The 24632-nt window shown below is 32.8% G+C and overlaps 1 protein-coding gene across 1 annotated transcript in view; it reads left to right on the top strand.

The window, feature by feature from the left end:
* Positions 1 to 1344: 1344 nt before the first annotated feature.
* Positions 1345 to 24632, top strand: part of LOC132730890 (structural maintenance of chromosomes protein 5-like) — a 31383-nt gene continuing 8095 nt past the window's right edge. Inside the window, exons 1-20 of the mRNA XM_060716973.1 lie at positions 1345 to 1517; positions 7354 to 7548; positions 9218 to 9320; positions 9775 to 9900; positions 10944 to 11156; positions 11400 to 11561; positions 12020 to 12091; positions 12696 to 12757; positions 13107 to 13182; positions 13591 to 13708; positions 14725 to 14879; positions 15706 to 15917; positions 18036 to 18219; positions 19101 to 19159; positions 19419 to 19485; positions 20474 to 20575; positions 21101 to 21168; positions 21685 to 21808; positions 23107 to 23229; positions 24221 to 24346. Coding sequence (XP_060572956.1) covers positions 1441 to 1517; positions 7354 to 7548; positions 9218 to 9320; positions 9775 to 9900; positions 10944 to 11156; positions 11400 to 11561; positions 12020 to 12091; positions 12696 to 12757; positions 13107 to 13182; positions 13591 to 13708; positions 14725 to 14879; positions 15706 to 15917; positions 18036 to 18219; positions 19101 to 19159; positions 19419 to 19485; positions 20474 to 20575; positions 21101 to 21168; positions 21685 to 21808; positions 23107 to 23229; positions 24221 to 24346 — 2424 coding nt within the window. The 5' untranslated portion in view covers positions 1345 to 1440. The remainder of the gene's footprint in view (positions 1518 to 7353; positions 7549 to 9217; positions 9321 to 9774; positions 9901 to 10943; positions 11157 to 11399; positions 11562 to 12019; positions 12092 to 12695; positions 12758 to 13106; positions 13183 to 13590; positions 13709 to 14724; positions 14880 to 15705; positions 15918 to 18035; positions 18220 to 19100; positions 19160 to 19418; positions 19486 to 20473; positions 20576 to 21100; positions 21169 to 21684; positions 21809 to 23106; positions 23230 to 24220; positions 24347 to 24632) is intronic.

Below are 24632 nucleotides of genomic sequence, written 5' to 3'. Positions count from 1 at the left end.
TTTTGGAGGTAAGATACCACTTATATATTTTGGATTAACATACAAGTACAATTAATATATTTTCCATCTTATTTCCATGAAATTCATACAGAGGCTGAATAGTCAAATTATTAAGTTTTACCTGCATGTATGTATGATTAACAAACATTCAGAAATGAGTTATCAAACAAATTAAAAACTATGCAATATATAATATAAAGGATATTTGTTTAGTTTGGTGTAAGATCGGAATATATTTCACCATTGAGCACCAAAGGTATATTTCACAAGTGGCACAAGGTGAAATAACTATTTCGATCTTACACTAAACTAAACAAATATTCCTCTTATTATATGCAAAGAAACATTTTAAAAAGACATTAAACCTAATACTTAATGAAAAGCGGGACATATAATAATACGACTTGACGAAATTTACGACGTCATTTGACTCATTTCATTAAGTTGGTACCCAGTTCTGTGAACGCTGGTATTTCACTGAAACAACGTCAGGGGCTTAAATTCAAAAAAGTGAAATTACCAGTTTTATATCACTGATATTTTTCTATAAACCACAGAAAAGCATGTAATAAAATTGTTATTACTCTTTATTTTCATTGTACAGATACCCATTTACATTCCTGTGTTGTGTGTGCAAATAAAACTTAAAAATGTTTATTGTAATTACTTGTGGTTTGTTGAATTTTTTTCCTTCGTTTATTTGTGACTATTATAATCACATTATAAAAATACAAAAGATCTATTAATGCACAAATTTTACAGGATACTTTCGGAATGGTACTTATGCAACTGAGAAAACTTATACTTGATTAAGAGCAAAGCCAAAAGTAAATTATTTCACTTTTAGTTTCATAACTGGCTGAAGAAAATATCCACTTTCAGTTGGCGCTAGGCATAGATTCCATGGACTATGCAAAGGAAGAACTAAAACGTTATATAATTACTACTGTTTCAACATTTCATTGTTGAATAATAATAAAATAAACTTTTACGGCCTACGGATATGTCACTTGGCGTCTGTAGATACGGTGTCTCGGTAGAAAATATGCTCATAATTTTTAAAATTATTTCTAAATATTCACATTATTTAATTATTTATCCATAAACATTGTTTAATCAATTTGAGAAAACTTATCTGATAGATAAAAGCAGTAAATAAAACAATTTTTGAAAAAATATAGTATATCAGAAATTCTGATATATTGGGGACCTTGGTGGCAGAGATCTAAGCCGAAGAATTAAGGGGAGATCACTGTGTGGAGATTGGGTTGAGACCTGCTGCGGATGTCCGGGCAAGGTGTACCGACATAATTTAGCTGACGGGTTTTATACCTGTCCAAAATTTCGTTTACTGTAAATTATTAACAAATTATCGCGCGAAATGCCGTCATTTTTGCGAAGTTGATTTTACTTCTAATTTTACATGCTTTCTAGTCAGTCATGCGGAAGTCTGTTGTATCCAAAGATGCTAAATATTGTGAAGGTTCAATTGTGAAAATAAAGTTGGAAAATGTTTTGTAAGTTTTTTTTACTATGGAAATGATAAAAAGACAAAAGTGAAAGTAAAACAAACCCCAAAACATTTTTTTTTACTTGTCAGCTCTCTTTAATTTAATTCCCGTAAGCTTGAAAATCGGCTAATGTTTGACAGGATCACTCAAGAATATTGATATTTTTTTTACATTTGGGAAGACATCAAATGTATCGGACCCTGGAATATTGCTAACAAAGTCACAAGCACAGACACTTGGGGTTATGTGCGTGGCTCCGGGGGCTCCTTGATCCGCACTTGTATACACCTTGTGTATTTTTATCGTGCAAACCGTACGTCCAAATATTTTTGCATATTATTACGACCTGGTCACGTCTTGAATATAAAACTTGTTTTCCGCTATTTCAACAACGTTTAAAAAAGTCCCTAAAATATCATAATTTCATAAAGATAACAACGTACGCTTTCCTTTGATGTGAGACGACTGGAATGAGTTTCGGCACTGTTTTGCGCTTTCATTTTCATGCCGAGAACCAAAACCCCGCAGCGGTTACTTCCCCTAATCAGTACAGAAACCAAATCAAGAAGACTGACGGAAAGGGCCGAGTAGTTGCGATTGAATTTCTTTTTCCCAGCGATTTTCCCGCTGTAATTTACGGGAAACATTCCAGTCGTCATGAATTCGGAAAGAAGCATGTGACACGGTTAGGAAAATGTAATTAAAAGTGCAAAGCTTGGAAGAAAGGTACGATCTGAAAATAACATGCATTTATTTATTAAAGGAATATATGCATAGACTGATTTACACCAGAAATAAATGGCATGCTATAACATAAATACCTGAAATATATGTAGGTCAGTTGTGTTTACATTTCTTGGTATCTTCAGGAAATTGAAGCGTTTGGTAAAAAATTGACTTTTTTAATATGTTATGAAATTCGGTTGAAACTTGTTCACGTGTTAGACACTTAACCGTCTCATACTAATATAAGCAAAAATTTAAAACTTATTCTTGTAATAGATAATACTTTTACTTTTTTATATTCAGGGGCGGAGAAGGGCGGGGTCTATACTCCAAGTGTCTGTGGTCACAAGGTCCCAGCACAGTGCAAAGGTGCTAGCTAAAATGTGTTTAACCATGTTATTTATGCAATAAAATATTCATATAGAATCTAGATCTATTTAAAAAAAATGTTTTTTTACTGTTATACAGTTAAATTGTTATAGACAAGGTATGCAACATCCAAGTACGAAAATTATGTGGGTGGTAATATCGTCAGATTTTCGCGTGGAATCAATGCAAAATACATTTTTCTATCAAAACTCACTATGAACAGACCCTTATTTACACGCAAACTACTGAAGATAAGCCAGAAAGTCAGAAATCACCCAGGTCCGAAAGATGAGACCGTCATGACATGTACATTGTAGCCTGGTATTTATGCTTGAAATACATCAACAAAAAGATCAAACGAGTCGAACACACATGCAAACAACTGGCGTCTTACAACCAGAGCCAAGCATGTATCATCATCTACTGTATATATAAGATAAACACTAAAGAAACAACCTACTGCTGGAAATTGTTCCAAAAGCAATCAATTAAAGCAAACATTCAGTTCTTTTTAATATGAAAAAGGCAAAGCCTCAAAGCGAGCTCGATTTACTTTTACAGTGAAATGGTATAAAATAATCGTTTTTGGACGGGTTGCACTGGTGCAAACCCGGGTTATAGTATGGTGAATGTTGGGCGGCGGGCGGTGGGGAAAAAACTTTCGTAACAGTTTTCTCAGCAACTACTTATCACAGCCTTTTGATATTTGGTATACACCATCAACACATGGTCCCATACTGTGGGATTCGATTTCAGGTCTGTCGCTCGTCTACTTCCTGTTTGCCGACTTAGTTTTAATTTTCAACATTAATGGTCAATAGTAAGAAATTTTCGTAACAGTTTTCTTGGCAACTACTTATCACAGCCTTTTGATATTTGGTATACATCATTAACACATGGTCTCATATCGTGGGATTCGATTTCAGGTCTGTCACTCATCCACTTCCTGTTTGCCGACTTAGTTAAATTTTCTACATTAATGGTCAATGGTAGGAAATTTTCGTAACAGTTTTCTTGGCAACTTCTTATCACAGCCTTTTGATATTTGGTATTCAGCATCAACACATGGTCCCATACTGTGGGATTCGATTTCAGGTCTGTCTCTCATCCGCTTCCTGTTTGCCGACTTAGTTAAATTTTGACATTAATGGTCAATAGTAGGAAGTTCTCGTAACAGTTTTCTTGGCAACTACTTATCACAGCCTTTTGATATTTGGTATACATCATTAACACATGGTCTCATATCGTGGGATTCGATTTCAGGTCTGTCGCTCATCCACTTCCTGTTTGCCAATTTAGTTAAATTTTGACATTAATGGTTGGAAATTTTTCGTAACAGTTTACATAGCAACTTCTTATCACAGCCTTTTGATATTTGGTATACAGCATTATCACCTGGTCCCATACCGTGGGATTCGATTTCAAGTCTGTTGCTCATCCACTTCTTGTTTGCCGACTTAGTTAAATTTTGACATAATTAATGATCAAAAGATAGTAGGAAATTTTCGTTACAGTTTTCTCAGCAACTACTTACCACAGCCTCTTGATATGTGGTTCACAGCATTGACATGTGGTCCCATATTGTGGGATTCCATTTCAGGTCTGATGCTCATTCTTTACCGGTTTACCAACTAAGTTAAATTTTCAACATCAATGGTCATTTAGTGGTAGAAAATTTAAGTAACATCACAGCCTCATGATATTTTGTATACATATGCAACCCGGGCTTTTCTGTCTTTGACCCATTTTTATTTTACATTTTCGGTTTTAAAATTGTCATTTGGTATTTTATACACTGCTTCCGTTTATTCTGGTTCCCTGTCCTATTATGGTTCACATATATATAAGTGCGCAGGACACCAGTCCATGCTTCAATTTTCAGGCAGAATACCTCGGCTTTTATCGTAATCATGTGATTGGAAAAGTTGTGATGTGTCAATTCAGTGCTTCGGACGAAAGTTTTTAAAACCATCACTAATTAGCAGGTACTCCCATTGCTTTGCGAGTAGGCCTTTCGGGCCAGCTCTTCGAGCTCCCTATTACTCTTCTGTTAAAATATTTTTTTGAAGCCATGATACATGCTCGGCTCCGGTTGTAAGACTCAGTTTGATTAGACGATACTGTGACTCAGGTCAGCTTCATAATTTAATCAACCAATGAAATAATCCATTTCAAATCGGTCACATGATAGCTTTCAACTTTCATTTTCATATTCAGAAATTACTTTTATACACTATCCCAACACCGTGTTTTTTTCTTTATATAACTACTACCCAAAATAGGTACTGTTCCCAATGGAAAAAAGACATTAAAATTTCCAATTTCTGAAGTGATAATTCCAAATATGACTGTTCAAGGCCATGAGATTTCTCTTTAATCATTTAAAATCAAACATGTTTATATAAATCACCACTCAATAGTTCTACCTGGACAGTGGAAGCTGTAAGCTGTCTTTATTCATTATGACTAATCTTAAATGTAGCTGAAAAGATGTTTTTCGCATTTTCCCAATCAATCTGGTACCGGCATCATTCCAAAAGTAGAGAAAAAAAATGCTGCAACACTGTGCTGGGTCCCTGTGAATAAAGTAGCAATTTGTGGGGTCGTAAATTCATGGAATTCATTTGTCAGGTTAAAAAATACAAGGAAGTAAAATCACGGAAGTTTCCATTTTCGGTTATAAAAAACAATAAATAATCTGCATTGTGCTAATAAATTGTTGACATAAGCAAGGAAACGTTATCTATATCTGATCAAACAACCAGACACGTTCCTATGGTAATTATCTGACAATCTGTCTTAATTATCAAGTGCCAGTGACAGTTGTATTTTATAATCTGTTGTGAAACTGTGTTTGTTTGTTTGTTTGGGTTTTACGTCACATCGACACAGTATAGGTAATATCGCGACGTTCCATCTTTACTGGTGGAGGAAGACCTCAGGTGCCCTTCCGTGCATTATTTCAGGCACGAACGGGCACCCGAGTAGAACCACCGACGTTCCGTAAACTAGCTGGAGTGAAACTGTGTAATTGTTAGAATTTAAATGTGTGTTAAAAGGGTCTTTATGAATTTATAAATGTGAAAATTGTCGGTCTTCAGTTTGTATTATGTAACAGGTCTTATAAGAATTACTTTAATTACTTTAACTAGTTTGAATGTTTGCTCATGAATGCACAATTTCGAAATTTTGTCTTAATGCCTATTTTGACTTTGTGCTCAAAGTTTAGCATACTGACGAAAGAAAAAGTCACTGACATTTTATGTCAAATAAATTGCAGACAGAAACGCTTATTAACCTAGTCCAACTTATTGTACTTTGTGACGAGATATTGTGCTATTTTCGTGTCTGGGCAATATCTCGCCTCTAAAAAGCGAGATTCTGACCAAGAACAAAAATATCTCAGAATCTAGCTTTGGCACATCAATATATTATGACTACTTATTAACCCTGAAAACATCTTTAGTTTAGTGCGGTTTGACAGATATTGAGCTACGTCACTACTATTTTTACTTTCATTTTGTATGCATGTAGTAAGGAAACAAAATATGGGTACACACCTGAATGAAATACTCATCAGTCGGTTTAGTTTCTGATGCATATGATTTATATGTATCTATGTTTATTGTTAATTGAACATCAAACACAAAAGCCACAGGTTAGTAGACAACTTGTCTATGAAAGATGTATACAACTGCGAACCACATCCCAATCTTTTAAAGGTTCTTTGACTGATTGAGCGTATTTTACATTATTTTGAGCACAAGTTATTCGTTCGGACTTAATTTTAGTGGTTGACCGGAAACACAAAATACAAAAAAGTAATCCCTCACAAATAATGATTACACAGTACTTATTTTGATTGAAGGAATAGCATTTAAGCTAGGCAAATCTTAATCTGAAAAGAATAGTTCCACAACTTATTCTGAAAAGAACTAGTTTGAATGTTTGCTCATGAATGCACAATTTCAAATTTTGTCTTAATGCCTATTTTGACTTTGTGCTCAAAGTTTAGCATACTGACGAAAGAAAAAGTCACTGACATTTTATGTCAAATAAATTGCAGAGACAGAAACACTTTTTAACCTAGTCCAACTAATTGTACTGTATTTTGTGCTATTTTCGTGTCTGGGCAATATCTCGCCTCTAAAAAGCGATTTATCTTGAGCACAAGTTATTCGTTTGGACTTAATTTTAGTGGTTGACCGGAAACTCAAAATACAAAAAAGTAATCCCTCTCAAATAATGATTACACAGTACTTATTTTGATTGAAGTAATAGCATTTAAGCCAGGCAAATCTTAATCTGAAAAGAATAGTTCCACAACTTATTATGAAAAGAAATAATCCCACTGTTCTTGTTTTATATGGATATGTTTAACATAAGACTAAATTTAGTCTAAATATAATAGAAGGCCGTTATTTGACAATCATCTACAGACTTGAGAAGTGATCTTCTCTTAAGAGTCCAATTGGCAGCTGATTGATCCATAAGTGTAGTATGTAAATCCTATATTTATGCTGTAATTATTATTTTCACTTTTATCAAAAATGTCACTTGTTTCACTGTTCACTCCAATAAGAAAATACCCTTTCTCAACAAACAAAATGGCAAGGCGCACAACTGATTGAACAAAATGATAATGTGGCACTTAGCAGTAACTTGTCCTGTTGTATTATGTGGTTTTCCTGAGTACAATGTACATAACACATAATTGAAATGTTTCTTCTTCTAATTTTTCATTTAGAACCTATGACTCTGTTGAGTTTAAATGTGGCCCTCATCTGAATGTTGTCATCGGACCAAATGGAACTGGCAAATCCACAATTGTTTGTGCAATTTGTCTTGGCTTGGCAGGAAAAACTAGCTGGTTAGGTCGTGCCCAGAGTCCAACTGATTTTATCAAATATGGAAAATCAAAAGCAAGGATTGAACTTGAACTGTAAGTAGTTTTCATTGCTTAGAAATATCAAACGTTTTACACATTATATAGTTATGAATGTTATTTGGTTTCAAGGAAATGAAAATCATAATTTAAAATGTCTGCCAGTAAAGTATGTGTATCACTTTAACCCATTTATTTTCTATAGAAATCAATTTGAAAGCAATATTTGTTGAAAATTGAACTTTGATGAGCCAAAGCTGGTTTACATTTTGGCTGTTTGATGGTTCCAGATTTTGAACATAATCCATGCTGCCCAATGAAATCAGCAAAAATAAGAAATAGTTCAGTTACTTACCAGGGGTGCACAGCATCATTATGGTCATACCCTTATTGTGATATAATACAGGGTTTCTATTGACGCACATTTCCTGCGTCCTTGACGCAAAAATAGTAACCTAGGACCCTCAATTACTCTAAGTGTGCGTCCATGGGGACGCAAATTAAATTTTCCTCCGTAAATATCATTTGGAAATTCCTTCCGCTTCTTTAAAGGAAATGACGTAATTTGGTAGACGGGTTCTAATATTGAATACAGCAGGGTTGTCTTTCTTTCAATTAATTACAGTTTAATACGGAATAAAACAGCGCACACTAGAATTTAGTCAACTTTAAAAAAGCGTCCCAGTCTATACGTGTTTTGTTATAAAATAAATCGTAAAACATGTCGGCTGCTCCCCCAATTTTAATGAAAAGTGGCTAAGTTAACTTATCCGTGGCTCGTCCAAAACGAGACGACCACGGATATGAAATGCAGCCATTGCGTCTCAACCAAAAAATGTAATCCATTTGCCTCGGAAAATGGATGTTTGAACTTCCAAAATAGATACATTTGTCCGTCATCAAGACGTAGAGCTATATGCAGTTAAACAATTGATAAAATTAGTCGGACCAGATGTGAAAGATCTTGACTTTATGCAAGTTGCACAAACATTCAGCCAAATGAAAGAAATGAAAAAATAAAAAGTAACAATTAATAATAAATGGTTTATATTTTTTATTTTATTTAACAAGGTCAATAAAAAAGCATATGTAGTTGAACAATGTATATAAATGTAAAGAATTAAACCTAGACAATATATATAAGTAATACCTTACTTTAAAGTAATAAATGATTAGGACCCTCATATTTTTCTCTGGGACCCTCATATTTTATGAGCACGAGTCCCTGGGACTCTTTAATAAAAATTCCTAGTAGAAACCCTGATAATATGATATACAGTAAACCCATGCCAGAAAACATTGTTACGATAAAAGAGATAACTCCAAAGCTGTACAAGTTTAATTTCCAGATGGTTTATAAATGAATCTTCTAGAACTCTTACCAAACAATTACAAAATAAACATCCAATGTTAAGTTAAAATTTCCAATAGCATCTTTTGTTTAAAATATGTTGCAGGGATCCAATTCCATTAAGGTGTGTAGGTTGCAGTGCTTGAAATAGTCAAACATAATTGTTTTATACTTTAAAGAAAATGTTTTGGTACTTTGGTGTTACTTGTGTAGTAGGCCAACACTGCCTAACAATAATGCGGTTTGTTGTACCACTTGAATGTACTGTTACTAGTGTTTACAAATTACATTATAAAAAAAATCTGTTCATGATTTATATTTATCTGTGCATATTCACACTTAAATTACTTCATTACATGTATATATTGTAATCAGATACAACTCAGATGGAGATAATTGGACAATTGCTCGAGAAATTAACAAGGAAGGTCAGCAGACTAGATGGTGGGTGAATGGGAGAGCTGCCACTCAAAAAGCTGTATGTGATATATTGTGATCTATATATTGTAGTGCCAAATTTGACATGTCCCTTTTATGAATTCTTCTTAAATTTCATTTTAAAGTGAATTGGTCTACAAAAGGCACATTTTCCATAAGTATTTCAAATATTGATAAAAACAATAGAAATATACCATTTGGGTATTTTTGTAAAATAATTCTTGGAAAAAAGAATGTTGATGTTCTAATTCTTTAATATTTGCTTTATAAATATATGTTGTATTAACTATTTGATTGTTTATCTTACACCTACCAACAATATCCATATATAAAGAGTGGCTAAGGTCATTGGGTTCAACCCTACAGGGACTTGGGATTTTTTCATTTGAGGAAGCTATCCAGAAACAGGATTTTCAGGACTTAGAGGGCCTTAAACATTTGTAGTGCAGTAATAAATAACTATGATTAGTCTATGTTTTTACTTGTTGTTACAGGTTGAGGAACTAGTAAGTCGTTTAAATATTCAAGTAGGAAATCTTACACAGTTCTTACCACAAGAGAAAGTGGCTGACTTTGCTAAGATGAGTGAATCTGAGTTACTGGAAAACACAGAAAAAGCTGTAAGAATTTTTATATTGTTTCCTACACAATTTATATTTTAAATATATGTTAATTTAAGGAAGACCATGGGTAATGCATTACCTCCACTTTGAAGAGTATTCAAATAGGCTAGAATCACTTGCCAACTACATTGAAATTGAGGGGTGTGGGTTCAAACCCCAGAAGGGGCAACTTTTTTTCTTTCTTTTTTTTCTTTTTAACATTATTTATGTATCTCTCTGATCCCTTATGGAAGAAAAAAGTGTTTGATTTAAATTATATAATTATTGTAGGTATTTATTTGCTAAATAATGCCAAAATTTATAGCAAATATGATACCAGATATTTTTAAAGTTCAATAAAATAAAAACTACACGGTAAAAGTATTTTATATTTCGCATGATCAACCAATATACCTTTAAGAAAATTTAGGCAAACTTTGAAAACAGCCCCTCATTGTGGTAAATTTTAGGGATATTTTGAATAAGGCTTTTTATATAGGGAAATGGTCAAATAAGTGTTTAAAGTGGGTGGGGTAGGGTAACATTTTTATACATATTAAGAACATTTTGTTTAGAAACAATCATTTTGCTTGTGTAATTTGTTACCTGAATGTTATTATTTGTTTCTTAACAATGAGCAATAGGAAAACATTTTTCATAATGATGATATTACCGATTATTTAGAGTTTCCTCATTTCTGAAAAATAGCCCTTCTAATGGCAAAGTTCAGAAATATATCCATAACTCATAAACCACACGGTAAATTTTATTTAAATGTTGCATACAGGTGACCTTGAAGACATATAACTGTCCTGTTGTCAAATTTACAGTTCCTTATAGTGCCCATTAGTGATTACCCATGGTCTACCTTAAATTAAAGAAATGAATGTCAGTTACTAAAAAGCTTTAATTATTATTATGACATTTTGTCATCAGAGTCATTAACAGTTGAACTTGCATTTTTTTATTCTGTTTGTATTCCTACTTTTTCTAGCTCATAAAATATTTGCTTCAGTTTGGACAAATAAAAAATGTTGCCTTTATTTTTTTAACGTCAAAAGGTTGGTGATCCAGAAATGTATGAGCGCCATCAGAAACTGAAGGAGTCCCGTACCAATGCCAAAAGTTTAGAGCAAGAATTTCAGAATCTCCAAGAGCGTATCAATCAAGAGGTGCAGAAAAATGCAAGAATTGAACAAGATGTGAAAAATTTTGAGGAGCGTGAAAATTTCCTTGCCAAAATAGCAACACTGGAGATCAAAAAAGCCTGGGTGGTAAGTGAATAGAGAATTTTCTTAAATTTGTGTTTTTTAAATGGCAAAATAGAAGTTAATTTTAATGGCAATAAAATGGGTACATAAGTCACAAATATCATCTTATGTAATTCTAGTTTTTGAATAATGATTACCTTTCAAAAATTGTTGGATGTAAGATATACTTGCAAGCTCTTTACATTTTTGACAAATCCTGAACACTGGCAACCAAATGCTAAAAAAGTTATTGTTCTTTATTTGTAGAAGTATGAGTGTGAAAGACTGCAATATATGAGTACCAAGGAGGAAAAAGAGCAAAAAGAAAAAAAATTAAAGGAAATACGAGCAGCTCATGCTCCCTTGATGAAAAAGTTGGATGATGCCAAGAAGAATAAAGAGTCTATAGATAATATGATGAAAACCAAGGTTAGTCATTGTATTAGCTGTCAAGCTGTGTAAAGTTTAGATGAATTTGTTCTTAAAGAAAGAATGAAAAGAACAGAACATCTGATAGTTTCAAGATATTATTCTGGATTATGTTGATTTACGACTCATAAAAAAATGTTTCCTTGGATTAAATCTGAAAAGAAATAAGCATATTTAATAATGATAATTGTAGATGTACAATTTCAAGAAGTACATGTTAACAGGTCTTGAGATTATAGAACTTATCAAATCTTGGGATTGGTGTGTCAGATGAAAAATTAAATTCCTAAATAGTACTTAACATAGCAAACCTATGATCAGATAATGCACCCTTAGATACATTAATATCTATTGGTCTATGATACATTATTGTAACCAAGGGAATATAATGAGAGGTATACTCCAGTAGGAAATTTTAAATAAGTAGTTATTACCGTACATGTATTTCTGTTTTAAAGGGCCTGGAATTAAAAGAAGCTGCAAAGAAAGCTGAAGCTAATGGGAAGGAAGGAGACAACTTAACTGATAAGGTTAGTTTATAATAAGGAAGACATTTGAATATATCAGAATATGAACTGTGAGGAGACATGAGTTATGTTTGTGGAAATCACTATATGTAACTATATTGTGTAGTTGTTAAAGGACCTGGCTGTAATTGTTGATATAGGGGCCTTTGTGGCCAAATTGAACAGTTGAAGTTGCTTACTTCAAATTTACTTGACCCCCATTTCTGTGAGTTAAAATCTTATCAGATACTTCTGGTTTTTGTTTATTTGAGAATACAATATGGTAGGTAAAGATTGAAGTTATACAGATGCTTGCTCATGCCTGAAATAATGTACGGGGCACCTAGTGTCTTCCTTCTAGTAAACTTGAAAGTCACCAAAAAAACCTTATGTGTAGGTGTGACCTTAAACAAACAACAACTTAATTGTAGATATCTTTTACCTGTATTTTTAAAAAGTTCATTAGTATGTAAAAACAGTTAATAATCAAACTTCAAAAACTGATAAGCCAATAGTATATTGACTGGTCATGCAGGCCGACTCTGGCTATATACTGGTAGCACAGACATGACAGTTTCAGTTCCAATATTGAAAGGGTTAAAATGTAATAATATTGTTATCATTCCAGTATGTAGAAGCACAAGATGAACTTAAATTTAAAAAGGACCAAGAAGATGCAAGGAAGAAAAGGTAATGTGTTATATGCCTACCAGAAAATTAACAATGTACCCAAGACTTTTCATTTTCAGTAGATAACTTAACCAAAAAAAAAACCCTAAGAATTTGATGATTTAATGTCAAAGTTATGTTCCTTGGGTCAAAAATGGCCTGCCAAAGTCTTTTATACAAAGAAAATTCATAGTTTAAAGTTTTGCTTTTATTTTGACTCTTGTTTGTCACCTTGACTCATTGGCCTTCTGCATTGTAGAAATCAAATCCATGTTTTGCAATGGTTCTTCAGTAATAGCTACAGTAATCTCTGTGAAGGAATTCAGTAGGTGTTAGTTTTATGTCAGTATGAACATTGTATATTTATCAGAGTGAGGGATTTGAACAAACAGTTGGAAGCATTAGAAAATGAACTACAAAATACAGAAGAAACTGAAGATGTTCAGGTATGACATTATGCAAAGAGAGTTACACAGTAATTGCATTCATCATCACGAGTAGTGTTTGTGCTTTGTTTCTTTTGTTCTTATATAAGACATCAGTGCTATCTTTAAAGACATTTATCCTTGTTTAGTGAGTTGTTTCAAATATTAACATAATACCTAAAATAATGTTTAACCCACAACCTGCTGGATTTGTGTACAATGTTTCCTAGTTAAAATTGTGTATTGTGAGTTTTATTTCTATTTGCACTCTTTAAAAATCTCACAGGGAAAATTAGAAAATTTTATGCTTTCTCAAAGTAGTGTTGTCAAGGAAAATATGCTGATGCCCCAGCTGAGTGTTATATTTATCTCTGGCTATATTACCATCTTCAACTTGTATAACAAATGATGTTTTTATTCATATTTCAGCCTTTACTCGAAAAAGTAAATAGAGGTATGAGAGAAACACAACAGAAATTAGGTCATATCAATATGGAAGGTGAAAATCTCAGAGGGAAGATAGAGGGTCGCAGAAGAAATATAAATGGTAAACTTATCATTTCTTGTCTTAGATATGTGTAAAGCATCCTAGGTTATCAGCATACTTAATTGAAAAGAGAGAATAAGTTTGGCTTAAATAAAATTATCATCATAAATATCCTAAAACTACTCCACATTTTTCATGTCACATTAAAAATTATTATTGAATTTTACATGAAAATTTTGTCTCTAGCAACAGGGCTGCCGATTTTCCGCAGATCCGCGGAAATCCGCGGATTTCGTGAGCTCCTTGAGATCCAGGAGCTTCCGCGGGTCTCCCCCCCTGGTCCCCCACCAGGGCTCTGCCCTGGACCCGCAAAGGGGGCTTGCGCAGCCCCCTTGACCCCCGGCGTATTTTCCGCTGATTTTGCAATTTGCTGTTGGCAGTCCTGTAGCAACTGTTTAATACACTACCTGAATTCCATGAAGAAAGATACTAACTAAGATAATTTAACAAGTATTTTTAATAACTAAGATAAATTAACAAGTATTTTTAATAACTAAGATAAATTTTTAACAAGTATTTTTAATCGGTAGTGTATGAGTTCTTAATCTGTGTGTTGAAATATAAAAACAATGATTTGAGTATAACATAGATGTACTTCCAAGGTTAAGTACTGGTGCAGCACATGTATAGCAATGGTTATTTGTCTGAAGACAGTATGTGAAGGATGGCTTTCTTGTTTATTCAAGGCAGATATTTTTATAGAAGCTTGTATTTATGATTAAGATTGGACAGATATAAAAAACAATGATTGATCAAGGACTCTGAATACAAGTAGCAAAAAAAAACTTGCCCAGAACAGCAGAATATAGACTTGCCTATACCAGAAGAATATAGACCTGCCCATACCATCAAAGAATCAGTACTGACTGGTTTATCAATGCCGTCTGACCAGACTCTACTGTTTGATGTTGAATTTGAGCTCTTTTTGTGATAATGAATGGTTTGTAATTAAAAATGTGGCAAGTGTATTATACATAATTACCAGTGTAAAAGTTAAAATTTTCTGCTTGTTTTAGGAATGTCAAAAGATTTGCAGGCATTGCGTAACATTGAGAATCAGCGTCTTCAAACTCTACGTGCAAAACATAAGGACACTTATGATGCTGTGATGTGGCTGAGGGAAAACAGAGATAAGTTCAAGGGGAATATTCATGAACCAATTATGCTCTGTGTGAGTTAATGTAAAATTTTTACAACATTTTTGTTGAAAGTTGATAAGAAAAGAATGTTAGTTAGTACAATATGGTAGTGGTGCAACAATTTTCCAGTATATTGTGATTTAGCATTAGCTTATAGGTATCTTAGGACACAAACTCTTATAATGCTAGGTGTCTTAGGACACAAACTTATAGTGCTATATAGATTAATACTTTGATATTTGATTATAATATATGATCACATTTGATGCTTATTTCAAGCACTGCAATCATGTAAATGTATAGACACCTTTATTGTATGTTGTTTGACATAATTTTATGAGTGTTTTAACCCTTTAAAACCTTTGAAGCATATTTAAATAAAGTTATCAATAGTCTGCAGATTAGAACATGAATAGCAGCGTAAATTTTATATATTTTTCATAACAATATATATTATAAAGTTAGCTGTATTACTATATATCACATAATGGGTATTACTTCATCACATTAAGGCATAGCTAAAAGTAAAAGTTTTTGTGAACTTACCAAAAGTCAAATTTAAAGACATTGAAATGTTAAATTAAGTTAGGCAATGTGCCCCAATGGATCAGTTAACAGACAATCATGTTTTCTGTCTTTATCCTTGCAAAAATGTAAGGTAACAGTTGTAAATGCTATCTGTGTAATTAACATTCAACATGATCAATTTTGAATAAAAGTAATGCTACAAGAAATTAAAATTGTGATGCTTAAATTTGTCAAATTGAAAGTACAATTGAACAGAAACTAAATTTTATGAAATAATGGATGAAACATACTATTTAACATTCTGTAATAATATGTCTTTTTCTGGAACAGGTAAACATGAAAGATCCGCATATGGCCAAGTACCTGGAGAATCATATATCATTCAATGATATGCGAGCATTTGTATGTGATACCAGTGAGGATATGAATACCTTCATGGACTTAATGAGGGAAGATCAAAAACTCAGGGTTAATGCTGTGAAAACACCTCCTAGAGTTTCCTTAGATACCTGCCATCCTAAACATCCAATACAACAATACAGGTCTAATAATATTTATCACATTATCATTGCATATTTGTTTATCATATGAATTTATTTTAATTTTATTATATTGTTGTATGTGTACTTTTAGGCCACAATCATTGAGCTGACAGTTGACAAGCTTGTCCGCCCAATAACTTAAGATTCCTTTAACCTACAGTCGTCATATTTGGCATGGAGGTTAGTCATGATTAGTAGATGACCCCTATTGATTTGATTTTGAGGTCACTAGGTCAAAGGTCAAGGTCACACGGGCCTTGACTTCAAAAAGCTTGTCCGCCCAATAACTTAAGATTCCTTTGACCTACAGTCGTCATATTTGGCATGGAGGTAAGTCATGATTAGTAGATGACCCCTATTGATTTTGAGGTCACCAGGTCAAAGGTCAAGGTCACAGGGGCCTTGACTTCAAAAAGCTTGTCCGCCCAATAACTTAAGATTCCTTTGACCCACAGTCTTCATATTTGGCATGGAGGTTAGTCATGATCAGTAGATGACCCCTATTGACTTTGAGGTCAAAGGTCAAGGTCACAGGGGCCTTGACTTCAAAAAGCTTGTCCGCCCAATAACTTAAGATTCCTTTGACCCACAGTCTTCATATTTGGCATGGAGGTTAGTCATGATTAGTAGATGACCCCTATTGACTTTTAGGTCACCAGGTCAAAGGTCAAGGTCACAGGGGCCTTGACTTCAAAAAGCTTGTCCACCCAATAACTTAAGATTCCTTTGACCCACAGTCTTCATATTTGGCTTGGAGGTTAGTCATGATCAGTAGATGACCCCTATTGACTTTGAGGTCACCAGGTCAAAGGTCAAGGTCACAGGGGCCTTGACTTCAAAAAGCTTGTCCGCCCTATAACTTAAGATTCCTTTGACCCATAGTCTTCATATTTGGCATGGAGGTTAGTCATGATTAGTAGATGACCCCTATTGATTTTGAGGTCACCAGGTCAAGGTCAAGGTCAGGGGCCTTGACTTCAAAAAGCTTGTCCGCCCTATAACTTAAGATTCCTTTGACCCACAGTCTTCATATTTGGAATGGAGGTTACTCATGATAAGTAGATGTCCCCTATTGATTTTGAGGTCACCAGGTCAAAGGTCAAGGTCACAGAGACTTTGACTTCAAAAAGTTTGTCTGCCCAATAACTTTAGATTCCTTTGACCCACAGTCTTCATATTTGGCATGGATGTTGATCATGATTAGTAGATGACCCCTTTTGATTTTGAGGTCACTGGGTTAAAGGTCAAGGTCATAGGGACTTTGACTTCAAAAAGTTTGTCCACCCATTAACTTAAGATTCCTTTGACCCACAGTGTTCATATTTGGCATGGATGTTGATCATGACTATAAGGTGACCCCTATTGATTTTGAGGTCACTGGGTCAAAGGTCAAGGTCACAGGGACCTTGACAAAAAAAAGCTTTTCTTCTCAATTGTTAAAGAATGTCCTGTCCGCAATGTATTGATTTTGACATTTTCACATTTGAAGCATGTAGAATACATAACTTAGCAATGCACTGGCTTAGTAACCTCAGATTTGGCAGGGAGGTTGTTCTTGAGCTCTAAATGGCCACTGTTGATTCTGACAAAGTGGTATGCGGGGGTATTCACGCCATGATAGTGGCAGTTCTAGTTTATATTTGCACAAAAATCATTAGTGTTGCTCTAATGCAAGTGTCACATTATCTCACATTTATTATATGTAAAAGAATTGGTCTAAAAATGGCTTGTCTGGTCAATTGTTCAGCTCTTGTTATAAACACATCATCACAAATGGTGTTTTGTATATGGTATGTAGAGGTCAAATGTCAGCTTGTAATTTTCCTGTGATTAGATAGGTGAATTTGAAATACCTTAAATGTTCATAATGATCAGACAGTGAACAAAGTGACTCATCTTCATATTATTTGCTGTAAGAGACATAGATTTTTTAAGCATATCTTATGTTTCTTGTTTTATTTATTTTATCTTTTCTAGAAAGACTAAAGAGCAATTTCATACTAAACAAAGCAGATTTTTATGTTTAACAATGACATTTAATGATCAGAGAATAATTATTGAACATAGTATATGTTTGAAGTTATATGTGTTGGACAATATGATTATTATATTTTTTAGAAAGTATGGTTTCCATAGTTACCTGATGGATTTGTTTACATGTCCTGAAGCTGTAATGAAGTTTCTATGTACACAATATAAAGTTCAAAGCATTCCAGTTGGAGACAACAGAACTAAAGAACTGGTAGATAAAATTGTGAAGGAACAACCAGATCTTAATTGTTTCTATACAGCAGACAATCAGGTACTAAAACATTCACATACAATTTGAAAATAAAATATAAACAAATAAACAACTGTTAACAGTACACACAATCTGTTTACTTTTCATCAGTTATGATTTCTGCATGTATTTGGTGATGCCTTATTATTTCCTCTACCTAAGACCTTGTTCAATTTTTCTTACTACTTTATACTATACTGAACCAAAAAAGAAACTTTCGCAAAGTATGTGCCAGTTGTTCAAGGGTACCACTTAGATGTACACACTAATATACATGTAGTAGCTTGTAAAACTTTTGTTTTGCAAAATCGGTCAGCTAATCCCCGTTTGAAAGCCCGATATGTTTATTTAACGTAAAAATCGAGTTTCAAAAGGATTGAAAAACTGTACTAACATATCTACATTCAAACTTGGAGAAAGTTTCTTTTTTGTTTCAGTATATGTTTTTCAACAGAAATAGTAAAAGCAATGAAAATAAGATGGAAAAAGGAACAAATAAGCTGAACATGAACAATATTAAGACAGGAATACTGAAGTTCATTGTTGAAAATGTTGGAATGTATGAAAAACACTGATAATGTTTTACTGTGTTTGATAAAATTTTCAATGTTGAGGTGAAGGTTAATGATTTTGAATCACCTTTGGTTGTAAAATTGAAACTGTTAAGGAATTTCTTTTTGGAAACTCCATGCTTCTGTTCAAGTGCCCTGAATAATGTACAGAAGGTCACATGTGAGGTTTTTACAGTAAAAACTGTTTACTTGTCATAATAGCTTTTAATGGTCAATATAATTACTTATAAATTTTTACTGACCTAAAATTAAAAAAGAAGTCCCCATCATTTTGAAAGTCATAGTCTGTTTTTATCAGTGATAATTTAGTATATTTTATCTGGTTTTTAGTATATGATAAAGAAGAGTAGATATGATGGATCAACATCCTCTAGAAGTGTTAAACTTAAGTAAGTTTTTATGTTTTTATTCACTTCAAGTATCCCATGAAAACATTATCATTTCAAATATAGATCAAAATGTTTAAAATTCTTTGCTTGTTTAATTTATAATACTTATATTGTATATATGAAAATTATAATCATTTTCAGTATCATAAAATAATTTTCTGTTATTACTGTTAAAATCCGGATATTGGTCTCTTTTGCTACATTCCTTATACTATTAAGAAAATCTGTATAGATCCCTTTAAATTGTATTATTTTACAGAAATCCCACACTTTTGACTGTATCAATGGATGATAATAGGGAGAAAGAGCTTGTTAACCAAATACAGGTAAATTATATCTGGTATAATGCTAATTATTGCAGGCTTTTGTTCACATTTCAGTGTGTGAGAATATGCTTTGAAAGTAATCACTCTAATTGCAGTGATATGATTTGAATATAAACTAAATGTTTTTTAATCACAGTTTAAAAACAGAAATATGAAGAATTTTTATATATCAAAGTAGACTTTGTAAGCGAGGTTCATTTCACCGTTATAGCAAGCTCATCAAAACATTATGTAAGATTAGGATAACGTAATCATCACAATAAGCATTTGAGCCGCGTCATGACAAAACCAACATAATGAGTTTGCGACCAGCATGGATCCAGACAAGCCTGCGCGAGAAATTTTACAAATTTTTATTCATTATAAGCTCCTTTAGCAGTGAAGTGAATATACTACTGTTAAAGAAGTGAACGATAGTGAAACATTGATTGATGCACATAAGAGTAGTTTCATTTCTGATCACAAGCAGACCGCGATAATCTCATGGGTTAAATTAATTTAATACTCCTTTTTGTTTTTTTTTATGCTTTTTCAAAGCTGCTTGTTCATTTCGACTGCTTGAAATTTTGTAAGTAGGATTGAGCCAAATACACAAGTTGACGGTGTGATGTCTCAAAATCTTTACATCAGTCCCTTCAACTTAAACTTAGTGAAGTTCTTTTGTGGCAGAAAGGAAAAGAAGCATGTTTCTTTACTTTTCTTTAAAGAAATTTTTCAAAACATTTATGCAAAGAGCAGTCTTAAAAAAAATGAAAAAATTCTACAAAGTCAACTGAATGATTGGAAATCAGAAAAATTGCCTACAGGTGAAAAAGTTAGATAGGAAAGAGGGTTGTTAATTTGACTGTTTCAAAGAAGGAAAATCTTAACCAGGTTATTTTCATTCTATAGAAAAGTGTCACTCAAATATGATTTTGACACGGAAAACATGGAGCCTATCTCGGGGATACTAAAAGTTACTTATATAAATGGAATATTTGTCTTTTAGATTGAGACAGAAAGTGTTAGAAAAGAAGAAGATTTGTACAATAATATGAAGGTTCAGTCACGCCAACTTGACAAACATTTGAATGAGCTCAGAGAAGATAGGGTGAGTAATCTAAACATGTTCTTAAAATACGTATTTTTGACATTGGTTGTTCTTTTGAATTTTTTACAACAGAGGGACATTAAATTTAGTTAGTTTTTGTCTGTGCCATTTAGAGAAGTTAAAAACTGATATTTTGACTTCTGTAGTATATTCCGAAGTAAACTAAGATAGTTTAAACTACACATTACAGGTTATTGTCAATTTGTTGATGAATTTAAACAGGTAACTACATGGCACATGTTTCAATAATAGATATTTTAATAATAATCTTGGGATTTATTGCTCGTATAACTATCAAAATAAAGCTTAATGAAATAGAAGAAATCTCTTTTCCTGAGGAAGAAGTGTTTCTCATCAAAAAGAGATCTTAGTTTATTTCAAGAAACCACAATGACTTGTATGTAGTCTTCTAGTAATCAGATAAAATGACGTAAATTTTACCATTATTTGTACTTTTTCGGTTAATATTTTGCTTGTCAGATACAATTACCCAGATAATTTAATAAATTTGATAATTATTTTCAGAAAAGTTTGATGACAAGAAAAGACATTAAAAAGAAACTCCAGTCACAGATAAGTGCTAAGAAGCAAACGTAAGTTTGTAGTTCATAGTAATTGAACTTTTAATTTGTCTGGATATATTTTATGACTTTGAGAGAGAGAAAAAAAACGGACCTGTGTATGGAAAATAAGGTTTATCAGATGTGCACCTGTTGCTGTGAAATATACTAAAAAAAAATGTGCATTGATTATAGGGAAAATATTTTATACTCATCAGTCCGGTTAGTTTCTGGTGCATTACATTAATCATTGATTAAACATCCATAAAGCAACAGAATACGAATAATTTATGCAACTGCAGACTGATCATACTATACACTATCTTGGACACAATTTGTTGTCAGCACTTAATTTTTTGCATGAAATCCACGAAAATTAATCCTCCACAAATAATAATGATTTCACAGTAATACACAACCTATGTTTAATAAATTAATGCTAAATACATTCATGTATCTTGTAAAATAGATAACTAAATGTCTTTTAATACCATATATTCTTGAAAATTAATACTTGATAAATAATTTTTATGTTGTATGACATTTTAGGATTCAAAATGTTGAAGGGGAGGCAATAGACTTAGATGCAGAGGAAAAAAAAGTGGCGAAAAAATTTCAGGACATTAATGCAAAAAAGTTTAAGAATCTTCAGCAATATCTTGAAAATACACAGGTATAAATAATAATAGTATATAGAATAGCAAATAATACATCTTTAAACTTTTTTGTATTTTAGTTCTCATAACTTGTTTGTTATTATTTTGAGAAAAAGAAAGCTTCATTCAAGGACATTTGTTACTTTCTAATGACCATTGTTCAGAGCAACAGATAAGGTGCGTATTTGCGTATTTACGCAATTAATTTAATAAAATACACAATGATTTTTTAAGAATGCGTATCAAAACCCATTAAAAAAATTAAAATACGCAATTGTCTTAAAAACCTGTGCGTATGTTCATTTTCATCACCGCAAAATTAATCTGTCGTACATTCGTTGTTTTGGACAAATTATATCGATATGCATGATATCCGAATATTCCCGAATCAATGCCAACTAATCAACGGTCTCCGGTCTTTGACGGTCCCCGGTCTCCAAAGACCGACTAAGCATGAGACCGTCGATTTGTCTACTCAGGTTGACGGTCTTTACAGACCGGCAGAGACCGGTTTTTTGCGGAGACCGTCAATAAGTAGGTCCCAGCTGTATCAATAGACGCTTTGAAAAGCAATATGGCGTCATACAGAAGGGAAAATGATTTGAAACAAAACAGTCGCAAATAATAAAAAATCAGTCAGAAAACGAACTTGTTAAAAATATTATGGAATATAACATGAGCATTTTATATCAAAAATAAAACAATTGTGAAAAGTTCTAGTAAACTGTTAATCAAAACAGTTACGATATCTAAATTTAATTTTATTGATATTGAAACCATAAAATTCATATCTTCATAATTGAATACCCAATTGATCTTGAAATCGAAGAGTATCGAGTTTTTGAATACCCAATTAAATGGAGCCAATACCCAATTCCAAAGGAAACGATGGAGTAATACTCAATTCACTTTTAAAGCTTATCTGTTGCTCTGATTGTTGTAATTAAGATCTGCCACAATAATTGTTATTCAAGATGATTTCATTAACTGTATAATATTTATTTTCTATTCATATGCTATGTGGCCAGCGTTGAAGGTTGCTAACATAGTCACATAATGCTCATTACTGTTGGTTTGAATCCTGCCCGAGAATTCAGATTTATTCATGTGAAGAAGCTGTCAAGCTGACTTACATGTACAGAAGGTCGATAGTTCTACCCCTTATTCTTCCTCCACATGTTAAGCTGAAAAGTCGCTACATGACCTTTATTGTGTTGATGTGACTTTGAAAAACAATTAACTACATGGAAGTATATAGATGTAGAATATAGAACATATATTATGTAGCATATTTTACTGTTATGTTTATTTACAGAAATGTGTGAAAGCGAGTACAGAGAAAGTAAGGATGAGTTTACGTCATGCTGAAACTATTAGAGAATATAACAGACTAGAGGCAGATATCAGAGAACAGTCTCAAACTCTACAATCAGCTGAGGTAATTTATATACTTATCTGAGGGTAATACATGTATATATATCTATAATATATCTTAAGTATTAAATACTCATCTGAAGTTTATGCAGGTACTTTTGTTTGTCAGGTTTTAACCCCAATTTTAACACATTTTTGGTCAAATCTCAGCGGCCATTCTACAGGCTTTCCTGGATAACTAATTACTAGTAATGACCAATTTCTGAACTTCTGGCAAGCAATTACATATGATTTCTAAATCAGCAGTGAAAAACAGCTGACTATTAAACTCAATTTTTCCAAAATGAAATTTAAAAGAATTCACTGGTGCATATTTAGCAGAAACAGCAAAGCCACTTAGCAAGCATGTACCCAACTGAGATCACATAGACTTATCTTAGATAAGGTAAATTCTCATATTTTGTTACATTACCTGGTGCAGCATTAAGTCGTGTCAGATAGGAAGACTTACAAAGGTAACATTTTTACACCAAACTTGCCTCAGGTCACAAATACTCAGCGAATTACCAAAATATCATCAAAGGCAATGTGGGAATCATTAAAAAAAGAATAAAGTCATTTGATGCTGAAGCACCATGTACAAACTATGAAAATGTTTTAGCTGCTGGGACACATATTTATTATTGGAAATATACCCACTGTTAAGATGTATAATCATTTCAAGTCATAATACTAAACGTGTTTTGATGATGTAAATCTTTCATGAATTGATGTTTTAAATTCTAACAGATCAAATTAGTATGGGGTATTATTAGTTTCTTATCAATTGAACAGCGATAGGAGAGATAAACCTAGGGATTGTTTTAATCTATATGCTTGAGTTACTAGTTACACTCAACTTTTTTTCTGTAGCTTATCTGGTTTCACAATGGAAGGATAAGAAATTTTTGTTAATATCTTCTCTAGAATAAAGGTAACTGTCTTATTTTACTGAAGATGATTCTATGATTGACTTTGATTGTTGATTTGTTTATTTCTATTTTGATCATTTGTAGTCAGAATTTGAGAGAATCAAGGAGAAGTTACGTAATTGTAAAGAAGTAGCCAAAAGACTTTTATTGGCAGCAAAGAGAGCCAGCGGTACTGGACCTGATGAAGAAGTATCTCCTAGTTTAAAATCAGTATGTTTCTTATTACACTTTAAAACCCATAATCTACTTAATTTGTGTAATGGATTTGCCCATCTTTGAATTTGGAACAGTCCATTCAAAGTTAAAGTTTAGTCTAAAAAGCAACAATATCTTACTAACACAACAGTATAGAACATGATCAGAGTTGCAGTACTGACTGGCCATGCTCTATAGTAGTGACAAATGATAATCACTGTCCAGTTCAAGCAGGTTAAGTCTTAAATCTATTCTCCCATATCATAAATGAGTTACTTAGAATTTATTTCGTATTTTCAGG

Source organism: Ruditapes philippinarum, unplaced genomic scaffold, assembly GCF_026571515.1.
Source record: "Ruditapes philippinarum isolate M1 unplaced genomic scaffold, ASM2657151v2 ctg752_1_1_1_1, whole genome shotgun sequence".
Taxonomy (NCBI): Eukaryota; Metazoa; Mollusca; class Bivalvia; order Venerida; family Veneridae; genus Ruditapes; species Ruditapes philippinarum.
The sequence above is the reverse complement of the archived record's forward strand: the minus strand, read 5'-3'. Positions and strand labels throughout refer to the sequence as shown.